Source organism: Arachis hypogaea, chromosome 2, assembly GCF_003086295.3.
Source record: "Arachis hypogaea cultivar Tifrunner chromosome 2, arahy.Tifrunner.gnm2.J5K5, whole genome shotgun sequence".
Lineage (NCBI taxonomy): Eukaryota > Viridiplantae > Streptophyta > Magnoliopsida > Fabales > Fabaceae > Arachis > Arachis hypogaea.
In genome coordinates, this window is record NC_092037.1 from 18,416,770 (window position 1) to 18,435,690 (window position 18,921).

Sequence of the window (18,921 nt, forward strand, 5' to 3'; positions counted from 1 at the left end):
TTTTTAGGAGGTCCAAAAGGATTAGGTAGTGGAACAAACTAAAAATAGAATGGATTCATTTCTTTCCAACATATATTACTCGTTATTTAAAGACTAACTCTAAATAAATAAATAACTAAGAGCATACTTTGTTTTTTCAACTTTTGAATCCTTAAGGAGCGTAATTCTTGAAGCTTGTCCACAACCAAGACCATTTCAAGCTGTGATGTGAAATGATATAATGTAACAAAATCAACACCTAAAAGTATGAATTAAATAGTGTGAGATAAAAAATAAATTATTTATGTTGATAGAATAAACATACAGCTAGATGAAAAAATTTCTGCAAATGATTTTCGATCGTAAAAAAATGGGCTTGTGGTAAAGAAAGACAACATGAAAAGGAACTACAGGACAGAAGAACAAAACATCATAGTAAACTGATTAGGAGCATAGCATGATGGAAAGGATTCACATAACTTAGGTAGTCAGTAGACACGAGATATAAAAGTCATCACATAACATTGGTAAATTCTATATAACATTTGACTACTTTTCCAAAGTTAACATAAACCACAATTTAACAATTATTTACCAGTCATTTGTACAGAACGAAAGTTTATCTCGGCCTCTAATTTCTTCTTCTCTTCTTTGGCTTTAAGCTTAGCAATTTTCTTCATCTTTTTCATCTGCAAAAGACATATTTCAGACATTCCTAAGACATATATAAATTGTAGTTCAAACTGAAGCAACTGATAATATATCTATACTAATCAAATGTGTAAATAGATTACACAATTACTCAATTTCACCAGTTCTCACATCTCACTAAGAAACTATTAAAGAAAAAATAGTAGCAAAAGAAGCAATAACATATAGCATGTAAACAATTTTAAGCAATACACAGAAAACATTATTGGAAATATTATGAATTGAAAACGTTACAACTTAGCTGCTCTCTTAATCCAGAAACATAGAGCATATAAACAATATTGTAGCAACATGTTGACTATAATTATGTGTAACGAGATTTGAAAAAAACATAAAAAAAATAAAAAAATAAAAAATTGAGAAGTTAAATTTTTAGTCATTCATATCACTACAAGAAAATGGAACATTTGTAACAAAAATTTTGTATCAAATTAAAAATATTTACAAAAAACCATTTTTTTTGTATTAATAGTTGCTGATTGTTACCAAAAGAGTATGTTTTGTAACAACATTAAAAGTTGTTACAAAACATACAGATATTTTGCAACAATACATTGTATTTTGTTACAAATGATGGTAGTTTTTGTAACGCGCCAGTGTGTTGTTACAAAATATTGTAATGTTTTGTAACAAAAAGTAAAGTAGTTGCAAAAATTCGTAGTATTTTGTAACAAAATAATTTTTTTGTTTCAAAAAATCTAAATGTTTTGTAACAAAATATCTTTTTGTCTGAAAAACTCAAATTAATTTGTAACAAAAAATTAATTTGTCACCAAATTTAACATTGTTTGTAACAAGTTTTATTTTGTGTCACAAAATATATGTATAATTTATACCTTTTTTTTCACAATGTTAAAAACTTTAAGAATTAAAAAAATTGTCTTTATATTTTTTTAAAATAATTTTATTTTGTTTCAGAAATAAAAAAATTATTTATATAATTCTTTTAAAATATATTTTATAGATTATTTTTTACATATTCATTAATTTTTAAATGATGTAAATATTAATTTATATGCCTTTAGAAAATTAGTATATAATTTTTAATAATCAGAATTTTAAGATAACTTAAAACTAATTTGTAAAATTTTAAATTTTTTTATTAATTTATAAATATAAATAACAAAGAGTTAAAAATATTCCAAAAAAATGTAAAAAACTAAATGCAATGTTAAAAAAACCAAGGGCTAATAGCTAGTGAATGTAAAATGGTAAAAAAAAAAAAACCTTAAGGTTCTCCCATTCCCCCACCTCACTCGAAGCCTCACACTCACTAACTCTCAACCCATGGTGTCGTCAACAAACCCTATCTGCGAGGGAAAAAAGAGCTGCTTGCCGGAGGAAGAGTCACCGGCATAGCCCCTCAGAGACGTCTCCGGCTGCGTCGTGGTCCTCAAGTCGCTGGTCGAATCTGGTTCGTCGGTGCCACTACTCACCTCCGTCTGTGTCGTCGTGGCCATCTTGGCTCCGCTGCCTTCCGCCTTCTCTGCCTCCGCGTCTAACCTCTTCTGTTTCTGCTACCACCGTATCTGTGGTCGTCTTGGTGGGTGATTCCTCTGCTGGTTGTGCCCTGTTCGTGCCGAAGCTCTGCTCGTGTCGAAGCTCTGCTCGTACCGAAGCTCTGATCGTGCGGTCACATCTCCTCGCCGGTGGCCTGCGTCTTCGACGGTGGAACAGCCCCAACCCGTCGCTGAGAACTGAGTTTGGATCTGCTTCTGACATTCTTCAGTCTAGAGGTGATGATTTTTTCTAATATGTAGTTATTGTAAATTAATTTTGTGGACTTAATTCTTGCTGTTTTATTGTAGGTTTAGAAGAGAAAAATTTATGCTAATTATGTAAAACTAAATTATTTAATATGTTGTTCTGTTTGTTCTTTTTCCTTTCTTGAGGGTTGTATACTAAAGTTGGAAAATCTGAGATATATAATAAAGCAGAAGAAACTTTTATTAGCACTAAAAAGTTTGTCTCCTAGCTTGATAGTGAAATGATGAAGATTTAAAAAAGGGTCTTCTTTTGGTGTTGTGTTGCAGTCTTTAATTTCTTTTGGTTCTGCCGTGTTTCGTTGGTCTGCTGGCGGTCTGCTACGATCTTCTCCTCTGCTGAAGGTAAGTCCAGTTTAAAGTAGTATTGAACCTTGATTCTGCTGATGTTGTGACTGAAAATATTAGTTTTATATCTGTTTGACTATATTAGTGTTATTAGCTTATGCTTTCTTTTTACTCTGTTCCAATATTTTTTTTATACTTTTGTGTTTGTGAATTGAGTAAAGTAGGTAACTATTTGATCCTTAGTAACATATAGATATTGTTTAAATTCTGTTAATAATTTTGTGTATTTTACATTGCATTAATTTAGGATAGTTTATGCTGCTCTGCTCATCCGGCGTTGTCCTTTGCCTCTGCTGGTCTGATTCGGCTGTCCTTCTTCTCCTGCTGGTCTGGTCTGGTCCGATTACGTTTCTGCTAAAGGTAACTTCAGTTTATTTGAGTATTGTTAAATATGCTGTTAGTTGATAATCTTAGCTGAAATATTGAACCTTGATTCTGCTGATATTATGGTTGAAAATATTGTTAGTTGATTATGTTGATGTTGTGGTTGAAAGTATTGGTTTGTAACATGGTTGATTATCTGATTTTTAGGTTATTTGGAGAGTTGATATGTTTGTTCTATTTTTTGTTTCTGGGTTTTATTATTTTGATTCTATTGTTTGCACTTTTTTTGGTGATTTTGAAAGTGATAGCCGCTGTGATGCTATGCTATGTCATGCCCCGCTTTTTGTTTTCACTCTTTACATCCTTCTATCCATTCTCTTCTCCTGCAGAAATTAGTCCAATGGTCAATTACTAGAAATATTGGGTTAATTTTGATAGGCGTACTCCTGAGTTTAGGAAGTGCCTCGATGAATTATTTTTGGATATTGCCTTCTCTCAACCCGGTGTAAAAAATCAAATACATTGTCCTTGTCCCAAATGCAATAATTTTATGTTCAAATTTAGAAATGAAGTTCATCATCATGTGCGCCAATGGGGGATAGTGACCTCTTATAAAACATGGGTGCATCATGGTGAGATACTTCAAGATACATCCACTATAGATGTGTCTGATCTAAATGAAATTGATTGTGAAAGGGAGAATGATTCTGCTACTTATGAGATGTTGTATAACATCTTTAGAAGAGAAACACTAGGGGAGACGCCGAGATATTTTGCTACCAACGTAGATGAAAATATAGAAGAAGAACATCATCAGGGGGCAAAGCGGTTCCAGAGGCCAATGAGGGATTATGAGCAAAGCCTGTATCCGGACAGTGGGATATCAAGGTTATCTTTCATTATCAAGTTGTTTCAAATAAAATGTCGCTATGGATGGAGCAACAATTCAGTTGATGCTTTGTTGCTCTTTCTAAAAAGCATATTTCCAAAAGAAAATTCTTGTCCAACTTCATTTTATGATGCTCGAAAAGTGATTCGAGATTTGGGATTAGATTACGAGAAGATAGATGCTTGTGTGAATGATTGCATTTTGTTTCGGGGGCAAGCATACGCTGGTCTTGATGAATGTCCAAAGTGTAAGCAATCTAGATGGGTGAAGAGGAAGGGGAATGAAAAGAATAACCTACGGAAGAAGGTACCCCAGAAGATACTAAGATACTTTCTGTTAAAACCTAGGCTTCAAAGGATTTTCATGTGTGAAGAAACAGCGCTAGCAATAAGGTGGCACAAAGAGAAACGACTTGATGATGGAGTCCTAAAACACCCAGCAGATTTGATGGCGTGGAAGACATTTGATGAGGAGCACGAATGGTTTGCACGTGATGCTAGAAATATCAGGCTTGGAGTTGCTAGTGATGGATTCAATCCATTCGGCAATATGAACATTTCCTATAGTACTTGGCCAGTTGTTCTCATTCCATATAACTATCTGATAAACCCCATTTTTAGGGTTTATCTTGTATTGAATTTAGAGTGTTTTGATAACCTTTTGTCACATTTAGCCTATGAATTAGCATGGTTTTGTTATCTCTCCCATATTTGTGCTTAAATGTAAAAACATGCTTTTTAAGCCTTATTTTGATGAATTCTAATTTCTCCTTGATTCCATAAGATGCCTTGATGTGTTTGCTAGTAATTCCAGGATTGAAATAGGCTAGGCATGGATCAAAGGAGCAAGGAAGGAAGCATGCAAATGGAGAGAAACACAAAAAGGCAAAAGAATTGATCTCGGCCAAGCACGCGCACGCGCACAAGGCGCTCGCGCGCACATTGCAGAATCGACCAGGGACGCGCACGCGTACCGTGCGCGCACGCGTCGATGGCCACACATGACTTCATTAAAGCAACACGTGCCTAGCGATTTGAGAGGATTTCTGAACCCATTTTTGGCGCCAATTGCTAGGAGAAAGGAATAAAAGGATCAAGGATTGAGGGGAAGGCATGTTGTTGAATCTAGGGAAGCATATAGCATAATTAGGATTAGTTTTAGAGAGAGAAGTGAACTTCTCTCTAGAATTAGGATTAGGTTTAGGTTAATATCTCTTCTTAGATCTAGGTTTAATTCATGCTTTGATTCACTTTTCCTTACCAATTCTTAATCTTCTCCTCTTCCTCTTTCTAGTTATGTGCTTTAATAATTGTAATTCTTCATTTTGATTTGGATAGATTGTTGTTCCTTTGTTTTCTTTCAATAATGCAATTTGAGGTAATTCATAATAATTGTGATTTCCTTGATTGTTGTTGTTAATCCTTTGCAATAATTGTTGTTAGATTCTTTTCTTGTTCTCAAATTGCTATGCTTTCCTTTTGTGCCTTCTAAGTGTTTGATGAAATGCTTGGTTGGATTTTAGTGTAGGTTTTGTTCCTCTTGGCCTAGGTGGAGTAATTAGTGACTCTTGAGTTATCTAATTCCTTTGTTGATTGATAATTAGAAGTTGCTAATTGATTTGAATGCCTCTAAAACTAGTCTTTCCTTTAGGAGTTGATTAGGACTAGGGGAATCAAATTGATTCATCCACTTGACTTCCCTCCATGGTTAGAGGTTAACTAAGTGGGAGCAATGAGCAATTCTCATCACGATTGAGGAGGGTAACTAGGATAGGACTTCTAATTCTCATATCTTGCCAAGAGCCTTTTATAGTTGTTAGTTTATTTTCATTGCCATTTACTTTTCATGCTTCTTATCAAAACCCCAAAATAACTCAAACCAATAACAAGACACTTTTTTGTAATTCCTAGGGAGAACGACCCGAGGTTCAATACTTCGGTTTATAAATTTAGGGGTTTGTTTTAGTGACAAACAACTTTTTGTATGAAAGGATTTTTGCTTGGTTTAGAAACTATACTTTACAACGAGATTTCATTAGTGAAATTCTAAACCGTCAAAAATCTAATCATCACTATCCTCCTTGGATCGTTTTGAAACATTCAAATTGGATGTTATCTCTACTTATTCCAGGCTTTAAATCCCCTGGCAATTCTATTGATGTATACTTAGGACCGTTAATTGAAGAGTTGAAAGAATTGTGGGAAGGGGGTGTTGAAACATTTGATGTGGTTCAGAAATGGAACTTTAAGTTGTCTGCTGCAGTTTTATGGACAATAAATGATTATCCATCCTATGCTATGTTATCCGGTTGGAGCACTAAAGGTGCACTAGCATGTGCATTTTGCCATAGGGAAACTAGTTCTAAGAGGCTGAAACATGGACACAAGCATTGCTATATGCGTCATCGCCGCTATTTGCCGCATGATTATCCATGGCGAAGAAATAAGAGTTCTTTCGACAATACCAGGGAACTTGGCGAAGTACCTAAGCCACTTTCTGGTTATGATGTCGCAGAAGAATTCAAGACTTTTGAACAAACGGAGTTTGGGAACAATAGTAAAAAGAAAAAGAAGTCTGAGCATGACAAGGCGGCTGGAAATTGGAAAAAGAAAAGCATTTTTTTAGTTGCCTTATTGGAAGACGTTATTGTTACGTCATAATTTATATGTAATGCATATAGAGAAGAACGTCTTCGATAATATACTGGGTACACTGTTAAATATAGATGGAAAGACAAAGGACAATCTTAATGCACGACTTGATCTTCAACTTATGGGTATCAAGAGAGACCTTCATCCTCGTAGAGTGGGCAACAAGTTTGTGATGCCGATTGCCAAATATACTTTGTCAAAGACTAGGAAGGAGAATGAAAGGCAATTTCTTTGTCAGTTCTTGAAAGAACTCAAGTTGCCTGATTCGTATTCATCAAATATTGGAAGGTGTGTGCACGTTGAAGATTGCAAAATTTATGGCTTGAAGAGCCATGATTGCCATGTCCTAATAGAACGGCTGCTACCACTTGCCATTCGTGAGCTTTTACCCAAAGAAGTTTGTGAACCGTTGATTCATTTAAGTATTTTCTTTGGAGAGCTTTGTTCTAAAGAGTTGAAGGTGGTCGTCCTAGACAAACTTGAAACCCAGATTGCAATAACACTTTGTAAATTAGAGATGGTTTTTCCTCCAGCTTTTTTTGATGTGATGGTTCACCTAATCGTTCATCTTGCCCATGAAGCTAAGTTAGCCGGACCAGTTCAATATCACTGGATGTACTCTGTTGAGAGGTTAGCCCTTTAGAATTGACAATAACTTAGAATCTGCCTTATAGTGTTCTATATATAGGTTTGTAACATTCCTTAAAAATTCAATTTTAGATATTTGCACACACTAAAGAGTTATGTGGGAAACAAAGCACGTCCTGAGGGGTCAATATCTGAGGGTTATATCTCTGAAGAAGCAATGACCCTTGTGGGGAGATATTTGGATGAAAATTCTAAGATTTCTGACACTGGCGAGAATGAGCCTATGCGAGGCATAAATGTGTTCAAAGAACTTGGACAGTTTAGTTGTAAAGGGGCATACAAGGAACTTAGTATCTTAGAGCATAGAGAAGCTCAATTCTATGTGCTGAAGAATTGTGAAGAAGTTCAACCATGGGAACATATGGCAATTTTAACAAGAGAAAATCCAAGAAATCTGCAAAAAAGGCACAAGGATCAATTTGTGAAATGGTTTGAAAGGAAGGTAAATGAGTAAACTTTGATAGTTGTAGAATTTTCAAGAGTATCTTGGTAGTATTTAGTTTTAATTGCAATTCATTAATATAGATTTTAGATCTACACAAAGTAGGGAGTGCACGAGTGAATAATCAACTGATTTCTCTAGCAAGAGGTCCTGATCGACGTGCACATTTCTACAACACATGTGCTGTCAACGGTTTTACATTTCGTAGCAAAACCCATGAAGCATCTTTGAAGACTCAAAATAGTGGAGTAGTTGTGAAGGGAGATGAATTGACTGGGGATGTGGATTATCATGGTGTGTTGACTGATATTATTGAGTTAGATTATGTCGGAAAATATAAAGTGATCTTATTTAAGTGTAAGTGGTTTGATGTTCTTCCAATAGGACGAAATCAAAGTAGGGGATATTGTAAAGATGAGTATGGATTCATAAATGTGGATGTCACATATGTTAGATATAAGGATGAGCCTTTCATTTTAGCATGTCAAGCTGAGCAAGTATACTATGTAAAGGCAATTAAAAGGCCTAATTGGTGTACTGTGGTCCGAGTAAAGCCTCGCAATACATATGATGTGCCTAAGCAAGATATCATGCAAGAAGAGGCATACCAACAAGATGAAATGGGAAGCTTTAATCAAGTACCATCTTCGGGTGATATCAATTTGTTGATGGAATTGAGTAGAGGTGACATAGAGGGATCAAGTGTGGACGTGCCTAAGAAGAAGAAGAAGAAGAAGAAGAAGAAGAAGAAGAAGAAGAAGAAGAAGAAGAAGAAGAAGAAGAAGAAGAAGAAGAAGATATTTGCAATTACTAAATTATCCATTTTTTGTATAGGATTGTGAATATACTTTATCCACTTTTTGTATAGGAATGGTGATTGCCTTTAAATTAGTTAAACTTTACGAATTCACATCATATTTGCATTTTCTAAGTTCTTCACTCTTTATTCCACTTGTTTAACTTTTTTGAAATCTATAATATATTTTGAATCAAGTACCAACTTTTATTAATGTGCTTTCCTTTGTGTAATTGTATATTAAATTATGTTTCTATTTTATTATTTTATTTTTCTAATTTTATCTCTGTTAACTTTATTGTAGATTGCATAACATAATGGCTACACAGAGATTGACAAGGGCTGCTGCATCTGGTTATACACCACGAGCACCTGCCACAGCCCCTGCAGCACGTGCCCCTGCCCCTGCCCCAGCCTCGGCAACCCCTACAGCACCTATCCCAGCCCCTGCAGCCCCTGTCCTAGCCCCAGCAGCCCCTGCAGCCCCTGCCCCAGCCCTGGCAGCCCATGCAGCCCCTGCCCCAGCCCCAGCAACACCTGTCCCAGCCCCGGCAGACCCTACTTCAGCACCACCCACTGCCCCTGTTGATAGGCGTATTGGTAAAAAGGGACCTTCGCGTGGGATTGCAACAAATAGGGTTATCAAAACAAAGACAAATGAGAAATTGGAATTGCCGATCTCTTTGGAGAACTTAGCTCCTAATGGCATCCATGCTGATCTGTTTGCATCTGAAGTGGGTATTGTTACAAGACAAAATGCTTCTTTGGATGTAGAGAAATAGAGCCAAGTTGGAGATGATGTCAAGCAAAAAATATGCGACATTTTTTTGGTAATAGATATTTATATTTTCTGTTATTCAGTTTATTGTAGAAGTTATTTTTGCTAACTAACTTTGACAAATCATTTGTAGGAAAAGTTTGATATAGCTGATACGCAAGTAATGCACAACATGATTTTAGCTAAGGCTAACATATGTTATCGAAGTTGGCACTCAAGATTGCGTGAGCACTATGAGTTGTATCAAACTGATGAGGAGCGCCTTTAAAATCCACCAAACAATATTCTACCGAAGACATGGGAGAATTTGGTGTCCTACTTTGGAAGTCCTTCTTTTCAGGTTTGAAATTTTCATTGTGACAGCCATTGAGTTTTTTTTATATTGTTTTGCTATTTTAGGTCAATGCAAATTATTATACCTGACCTCCTTTTATCTTTTGTGAGTTTGGTCTTCTATAGGAAAAAAGTTTAAGAAACAAAGATAATAGAAAGCATCATATTGTACCACATATTGTTGGTCGAAGGACATTTCAAGTTGTTAGACGTGATCGGGTAAATAGTCTTAAATTTTTAATTTGGTCTTATATTTTTTGCTATGTCACGTTTGCACTTAACTACATGCTATATTTTACACTTCCAAAAAATTTGCAGCGCCATCCTAGAACCGGTGTCAAGCCTGACATTCAAGAATTATGGCAAATTACTCATCAAAAGAGTAATGGAGAGTGGGTGAATGAAAAAGCTAAACAAATTGATGTAACATTCCTAACCTTTTCCTCTTTTTGTTGTATGAAAGTTAAATATTATCTCCATTTTCAAATTACAAATTGGATTGTGTAGGATGATATTAGCACTATGCTCGATGACTCCTATGATTTGGAAAATCCTCTCACTCCAAATGAAGCTTTTCTAATTGTGAGAGGTGAGAAAAGTGGTGCAAGTTATGGCTTAAAGGCTTCAAAGTCTAGGTTAAGGATTCAAGCACAACTTCAAGAGACAATGCAAGACAGTGAGGAGCTAACAAAGGAAATAGATGTGCTCAAAGAAAAACTTGAAGAGCAACGAACATGGCAAGAGGAAGAATTAGCTCAAATGAAAGCTCAATTGGAAACTCAACAAGCTGTTGTCAACTCTCTCATAGCGCGCTTTGACAATGAAACAAACTAGACCCTAAAGGTACTCCTAAAGTTGCTTATGGTTTGAATACATATTCGTAGATGATTCCCATTTTATATTAGTATACTTTAATTTGTATATGGATCTCTTTATCACATTTTACTTGTGTCATCGTTGAAAAATGACAAATATCCTATTATTTGGTTTGATAAATTTGGTTGGGTATGACTGAGATATAAGTTGTATATTGGTTGTGTTTGTTGGAACCGTGAACGGTGGAAATATCCAATTTTTAGGGGAGGTTCTGCCGAATTTTTTCTAAACAGTTTGGATAAAACTTAATGGAAAATTTATAGATAGTGTTATATCTTGTTTCTAACTTTTTGGTTTCGGTTTTTCTTATTTACAGGAGTGCTGAAAGGGTGACCATATGCTACCTTGAGGGCTCAAGAATGTTTTGATGCATAGAGACACTAATCTATGTTAGAACTTTTATGTTTTGGTTGAACTTTTATGTTAGAACTTTTATGTTTTGGTTGAACTAATCCATGTACTCACTAGCTAATGTTATTTTGTTTCAAGACAATTTTAGCTAAAAGGGTCTTGTTTGACTTATGTATGTTTTTGCATATTAAATAGATGTAAACTAGCTTATTAAAAGCATTATTATATTAGTTAATTTAAAAACTAATTTACTAAATTATGCATGTAATTTGTAATAAAAATAAAGTTGTTACAAAATAACTTATTTGCCTTCTTAACTGAAGAAAAAAAATGTTACCAAATCATGTTACATTTTGTAACAAATTTTTTTGATAGGAAAAAAATTAACTGTCACGAAAAATACCTTCAAGATCAAAATTTGTTACCAGTTTTGTAACGGCTTCTGGTTTTTTGTATCAGAAAAAATTATTACAAAATATGGTATTGAATTGTAACAGTTCCATTTTTCGTTACAAAAATTTTTTGTAACGGGACTTACTGCAATGGACCCTTTTTTTGTTACAAAAAACTTTTGTGTCAAAATATCGACGTTTTGTAACAATATTTTTTGTTACAAATACGCCTTTTTCTTGTAGTGTATATAGCTACCATGCCACCAATTAATCCTTGAATTTTGCCAAAAATTACAATCGTATATCTGATTTTGAGAATCATGTGCTTCATATTTTGGACATAAATTAATCATGTAGACAGCAAACATACTTTTCCTCTTTAACCTGGCAACAGCAAAAGCTTACTAGCAAATTCAATCAAAGTAAACAGTAAGCAAGCAAAAACATCAATACCTTGTAGTTTGTAGCATCCTTAGAAATCTCCCTTGCTCTCCATTCATCAGCTTCTCGGTCAATGCAATGAAACTCCTCTCGCTCCTATATTTTTTATTTTTTGACAGAGAAAGGACTATGGATCCAAACATAGAACGAGTTTCAAGAAACGACTACAATAAATAGCAATGAAAACATCTCACAAAAACAAAGGGAAAGTAACCTTTGATAGCATTTCTGCAATACACTTCCTTTTCTTCTTCCGCCAGTGCTTATTTCTTTTGGACTTGTACACTTTATTCGCAAACTTGTAGTCGCGGATTTCTCCTCCTATGGACTTGCTTCATTCGCAACATATCTGAATGGCTCCAGCGCAGATCTTAGCTTTGACATCAAATAATTTCTTACTTCAACTGCCAATAATTCTTGGGATTCTTTATTAACCCTTATGTCTTGTAAACATTCTAGAAAACAAGACAGGCAAGGTTCATTAGATCCATGTTTCACATCTTCTAACGACACTTTACCATCTTTGATCATCATCAACATCTCTTGCTCCTTCTGCCTAAGAAAAACAGCAAGTTTATTATTTTGATAAGAATGTAATTGACTGGCTTATAACATAAAAGCTATTAATTCTGTAGAAACATTAAGTTTAAAAAGGTGAAATAATATATAAAGCCAAAAAAACATATATTGTCTTTGCAAGATTAGGAGTATCCTGCAATTCTCTGAGATGTTTGCAAACATTTCAATTTTGCCAAAATGAATTGAATTTGGTGGTTCAGGAGGTAACATCGGAAACTGAAGAGATCCAAGAGGATGAGTTGATGGTACAGACTGCAAATGAAATGGATTCATTTTTTTCAAGAATACAGTACTCCGTAATTCAGAGACTAACTCTAAATAAATAAATAACCAAAAGAAGAAACAAAATCAACAAATAAAATAAAAAAAGACCATGATATTCATAATCAAATTAGGAAATATTGAAACAACTTCATTCCAAACTGATAGAAACATAAAATTACCAAAACACAGAGATTCATAACAGTGTAAATTCCTTCTCACAGGTTACACATAAAAAGGTTCAGTGTCAAGCATGTAAAACAATGAAATCATAAGTGTGTCACTAATCAGTTAGTTCCAAAATCGCCTGAGTAAATCTATGTTGCATGGATACTACTAATAAATATTGAAGAACTATTTTTGTAAATAAAAAATGGCAAAACGAATTAGTAAACTAACCTCGACGCCATTCTAAGGCAACTCTCTGGTTCGCTGATTGTCTTATGCACGGTAATGGGCTGTTTTTAGACGAATTGGACTTATTTTCTTGTTAACGACTTTTCTATTTGGGTTTATGCACTGTAATAAGATGTATGCTTTGGGCTTTTAGTCACAATCTAAACAAATAAAAATGTTTAAGTTAATAACCAAAAGCAAGTTTAAATAAAATTTAATTTCTTATAAAATATTTTTTTATAATTTCTACAAAAAAAATTGTTTATATAAATTTTTAAACTTTTTTTATCTTACTCTATCAGCAACTAAAGTAGTAGGTTAAATATTGATGTAATTTGTTTTGCCATGTAAGTATTTATTCTTTTTATGTCAATATTTAATCTAACACAATTTTAGGTAATATAATATATAAACAACAAAAACAAAAATAGATAATTTTTAAATTTTACCTAGAATAATATAAAAAATTGAATTATAAAATAAAAATCTAAAAAAATATATTTTATATGAATAATAAACTTATTTAAAAATTGACAGAAATGAATATAAATATTAGTATAAAAATGTGTTTTTCTATAAATTAAATGAAGAGATGAAGATTTTTGACCACTTTATCGATTTTGGCATAATCTTTCGTGCACATTCTCATAGAAAAAGAAATTTGTATCTTTTCTGACAACATCTTTGAAAATTCTAAAATGTGTTTATTACTTGTCTAAATAAAAGTAATAGATTAAATGTTGATGTAGTTTGTTTTGTCATGTTAGTATTTACTTTTGCTACGTTAATATTTAATCTAACACCATGTTAGGTAATACAATATATAAATGACAAATATAAAAATAGATAATTTTTTAATTTTACTTTGACCAATATAAACAAATAAATTACAAAAATAAAAATCTAAAAAAATATTTTATATAAATAAAAAACTTATTTAAAGATTGATGGAAGTGAATATAAACATTAGTATAAAAAAGTGCATTTCTCTAAATTATATAAATAAAATATGAAGCTTTTGTGACAATCTTGCCGACTGTGGCGTAATCTTTTATGGGCACATTTCTACAGAGAAAAATATTTGTGTCCTCTCTAACAACATTCTTGAATTCTATATTTTTTTAGTACTTGTCTAAATTAAAGTAATATGTTAAATATTGATGTAATTCATTTTCCCTTGCTAGTATTTATGTTTGTTACGTCAATATTTAATTTAACACAATGTTAGATAATATAATATATAAATGATAAAAATAAAAATAGATAATTTTTAAATTTTACTTAGATCAATATAAGCAAATAAATTATAAAAATAAAATAAAATAACTTATTTAAAAATTAATGGAAGTGAACATAAATATTAGTGTAAAAAATGGCTATTTTTTTTCTATATGGAGATAATTTGGGTGTTTTGGTTGGAAATTAGCTTTTTTGATATAATTGCATGTCGACACACGCGGTAGGTAGAGCAGATCCAACACGCATGGCACATGCTAATTTAGCATGCAGAGCACATGTTGGACACGCATCCAGATTGGGGTCAACACACAAGGGTGTGTTGGACATGTGTCAGCTGTTGATTCGATGTGATTCTAACACGTGACGTGTGGTGGGTGCTCTGCCTATAAAAACCGAAACTCGTTACTATTTTACTTTATTACGAGAGAAGTGTTTTAGTGTATTGTTGGTGTGATGGAGGGTACTGCAAATATATTGGTGTACCACAATGGTGAGATTATACGAAATACACATGAAAAAGTGAGCTTCGCATGTAGGAATCTATTTTTGTTTGTGGTTCTATGCACTGTGACGTTCGCTGAACTATAGTACAATCTCTATCAAAGCATAGTGATGTTTTAAAGAGAGTTGGCAATATTCTCTATAGGAGTCTGGTTATCGTATTTGGTGGCTTAATACAGTTAGATATTATGTCTATCATTGCCTAAACAAGTATTTAGCGTATGTTTCATATTCACCAGTAAACTCTGATGCAACACTCAAAGATTGAGTTGTATGATAAATTTGAACATATAGCTGCGGATGGGATTCAACATGACCCACATGTGGAAGATGACAGAGTTGAAGTGTATAAAGGAATGAACTATGATATCAAAGAGGACTTTGAAGCTACCTACAATTATAAACCCCAGTTAAATTATTAAATAATTAGTCAATAAATTAGTTTTTAATAAGGAGGATTAGAAATGTGAAAATTATATCAAATTAGGATAGAGCTCATCGAAACGAGAATTTTGACACTAATTTCGAAGAAAACGGTCTAAAATTGGACCGGACAGACCGAATCAGTTGAATCAGACCCAAACCGGGCCGTCGGTTCAACCGAACCGACCTATTAAATGAACCCAGCACAACTATCTCCCTCATTTTCAGCAACGTGAAGCTGAAAGCTTTTCCAGGGAGGAGAGGAATGAAATACCCCAACCCTTACAGTAACTTTCCAACTCCAATAACTTCTCCGTCCGAGCTCCAATCGCCGCGCCGTTTACGGCCACGAGTCCACCGCGTCAAACTTTGCATTTCTATCGGAACAATTTCACTAGTAACTTGTTTAATCATTCTCATCCCTCTTTTCCTCCAATTTTCAAATTTTCAATGGGAAGGTTGAATTTCTTTGATTTCTGATGTTTTGGAATCCAATTAGCTTGAGAAAAACGTTCACTCTTGCTTATGTGAAGTTTGGGTACGGTGAGGATATGATAATTTTATTTTAATTTCATTAAATTTGAGCTTTAAGTATTAAATTGGATATATGTGTGTTATAAATGTGTATTAGATTGTGAATAAATAATTGGAGCTTGAAATTGTGAATACTGGAACTTGGAGGAAGCTAATTAGTTGAGGTTTTGATGGCTGTGTTCTTTTTAGAAAAATTGTCTTGGATAATACTTGGGAATCGGCTAAGGTATGGTTTAGGTTTCTTGCATTTAATATATATGTTCTGTGAAAACTTAGGCTAGATGACCATAGGATAAGTTGGAATGCAGGTGTATGTTTAATGTTTTGTAATTTGTTGTTGAATATACTTGGTAGGTGTTTGTGGATAATTAGTAATAGATTATGGATGATGGTTGTTATGTTGTTTTGGAAAGAACCATAATTGAATGTGTTGAATGTTGTTGTTGATGAACATAATTGGTTGAGTGTTGTTGTTGGGAATTGTGTAATATTAAGGAATGGAGATTGATGAAATAATGTAAAATTTATTGGGCATTAATGTTGGTATTTGAGTTGGTGTTGTTAGAATTGGAAAAGAAAGGAATGGAATGAATGAGGTTTAAAATTGTTTACCAGCTTTTGGTTTTAGGCTAAACTTTGGCGGGCTTTAACTTGGATTCTAGAACTCTAAATTGATTCAACTTGTTTTAAATAAAAATTGGATTCGTGAAGTTTATGCCGTTCAAAGAATGGAAGAAAAACGATTTAAAATGACTGAGTTATGCCCTTTGGAAGTTTGAGTTTATAAACTGTGTTTTGAACCACATTATGCAGCTTTGTTTTCTCAATTCTGCTACTGCTGCATCACTACTGCATCTGCCTTATTTTTTTAAAAGAACGTATGCCTACACATATGCGTTGAGAGGATTTTTGGCGATGCGTACGCAACGAGTCCCATGCGTACGCGTAAGGAGTAAACAAGCATGTTCACGCGTATGCGTGATGTGAGGTTTACACCCACGTGTATGCGTGGACCCTATTTCAGCAAACAATTTTTTAATATTTTAGACTAAATTTCAAACCTCTAAACCTCTATTTTCATTCCTTTAGTCATGACTATTAGTGTTAAACTTGATAATCAGATGAAGCTAGGAAATGAGGATAACTTGAAGGTGACGTAAAGTTGAAAAGTGATGAATTGATTATGAGATGTTATGGATGAGTTATATATGATACTTGATTGGATGTTCTGATGAAAGATTATATATGAAATTTGGCTTGAATGATTTAATGATTTGAGATACGAGGTTCCCTGGATAAAGTGTCGTGGCTTGCCACCACGTGTACCAGGTTGAAAACTCGATACTCTGTTGACCCTACGATGTAAGTGTGACTGGGCACTATATAAATTCCCGGGAATGTTACCCCCATTGAGCAATATTGATTATTTGAGAAAAATCTATGCATAGACTCTTGGGGATGCACGTCGAGGGACAGTCTAAGTTCAATTTAGACTTGTCGGGTTGGCTGGATAACCGACAGATGAGCCTCATCAGCCATAGGGCAGGCATGCATTATATGCATATTACTTGAATTACCTGCTTGTGCTTTAATTGGGTGTGCCTAAATATACTTGCCATGTTAAATGTGTATTTATTACCTGCAGTAACTGTAACCTTCTTGTGCTTGCCTTTATCTGTTTATTTTCTGTGAAAATGCGTTATGGAGTTGGAGGTATGGAGGAGTGGCATTATGGAATTTAGATTTAAGGTTAAGTTAAGTTAGATTTAAACATTCTTAGAAAATCACCTTTTATGACTCCTGTTTAATACTTTAAGCTCTATAATCTGAGTGTCGGCGTTCTAGGATTGCCTCTGGCATTTCTAGGACCTTATATATTATGTGTGTGGCACCTTTACCATATGAGAACCTTTGGTTCTCATGCCATACTATGTTGTTATTTTTCAGATGCAGGTCGAGAGGCACCTCGTTAGGCGTCTGGACTCTTGAAGCGGAGTGGTTATTGGGTTATTTTGTTATGCTATGATGTATATATATATATATATATATATATATATATATATATATATATATATATGTACTTAGCTTTCTCTCTGCATAACTTGTTCTTTTTGACCCTCTTAGAGGTTTATGGAGAGGCAGGATTGTGAATATAAACTTTTGGGTTTTGGATATGTATGGATATATGTGTAAATATTCTCCGGCCAGTCTTGACTTTGCGGGCTGAGTTAGGAGCTTGTTATTTTATATCTTTGACACTATATTCCTACTTTTGTTTTCTTATGGTTAATAGTCATGGTTTTCTTAGCACGCAAGTTAACTCGTTCCTTGAGCGTTGCGCTTTTATTTCGCGATTTTTTGTTTTCTCTATTCTTCAAGGCTCCTAACATATTATAATTCTTCTGTTACTATATATATACAATTTATTTTAGAGGTCGTAATACCACACCACCTCTGTTTTACGATTTAAGCGTAAAGCTTAATGTGGTAGGGTGTTACAACAATGCCGGTGACGAGGACAACGATGGTGATGGAGGAGGTAAGGCAGTCATAAAAAACGTAGTGATTCCACTCGCAGTCAATCAACCTATGGACATTCCACATTTTATGCGTAGCTTGGATCTTGACACCATGCATGCACCGAAATTATTCGAATATGCGAACATAGGTACACGAGAAGTGAGTAATATAATTTCCTTAATATTATATTTTGGATAGATCGATGAGTGACAATTTGTTTTTTCTGTAATGGTTGTTGATCCTGAGGACATGAAGTTCAGGTTCGAATTGCAATACAGTTCTAGAAAGTCAATCGTTGCAGCAATTTGAAGTTATACTATCTTAAAAGGAGTCGATTATGTTGTTTATCACTCCGAGCCACAGACGTTATATGCAAAATGCAAGAAGTATGGCTGTGGATGCGATTGGCTTATCTGAGCCAGCTTGATACGAAAGAAAAATTGTTGGGAGATACAGAGATACAAAGGGAGGCACAGATGCTTTATGGGAATGATTTCACAAGATCACTCCAAGTTGGACTCAGACTCAATTGCTAAGGTTATGAGGCCATTGGTTGAATCTGACACATCCATAAAAGTGAAATTTATAATTGCAGAAGTATAGTCAAAGTTCAACTACACTATTAGTTACTGAAAGGTTGGTTGGCAAAGCAGAAGTCGATAGCCAAAATATTTTGTGGTTGAGAAGAATCTTATCAAGCTTTTTCATTGTGGTTCTCAATAATGGTTCAAAAGATGCCTGGTTCA

General features: G+C 34.0%; 1 protein-coding gene across 1 annotated transcript; it reads left to right on the forward strand.

The window, feature by feature from the left end:
• Nucleotides 1-3,056: 3,056 nt before the first annotated feature.
• Nucleotides 3,057-6,674, forward strand: LOC112722720 (uncharacterized). The gene is made up of 5 exons (XM_025773853.1): nt 3,057-3,161; nt 3,203-3,262; nt 3,333-3,352; nt 3,564-4,579; nt 6,145-6,674. Exons 1-5 carry the CDS (start codon nt 3,057-3,059, stop codon nt 6,672-6,674), a joined length of 1,731 nt encoding a protein of 576 aa, XP_025629638.1.
• Nucleotides 6,675-18,921: the final 12,247 nt, after the last annotated feature.

Coding starts and splice junctions, on each gene's coding strand:
- LOC112722720 (XM_025773853.1), top strand. CDS start 3,057: ATGCTGCTCTGCTCATCCGGCGTTGTCCTTTGCCTCTGCTGGTCTGAT. Junction 3,263..3,332: donor ATATTATGGTTGAAAATATT/GTTAGTTGATTA, acceptor TCTGATTTTTAG/GTTATTTGGAGAGTTGATAT. Junction 3,353..3,563: donor GTTATTTGGAGAGTTGATAT/GTTTGTTCTATT, acceptor TAATTTTGATAG/GCGTACTCCTGAGTTTAGGA.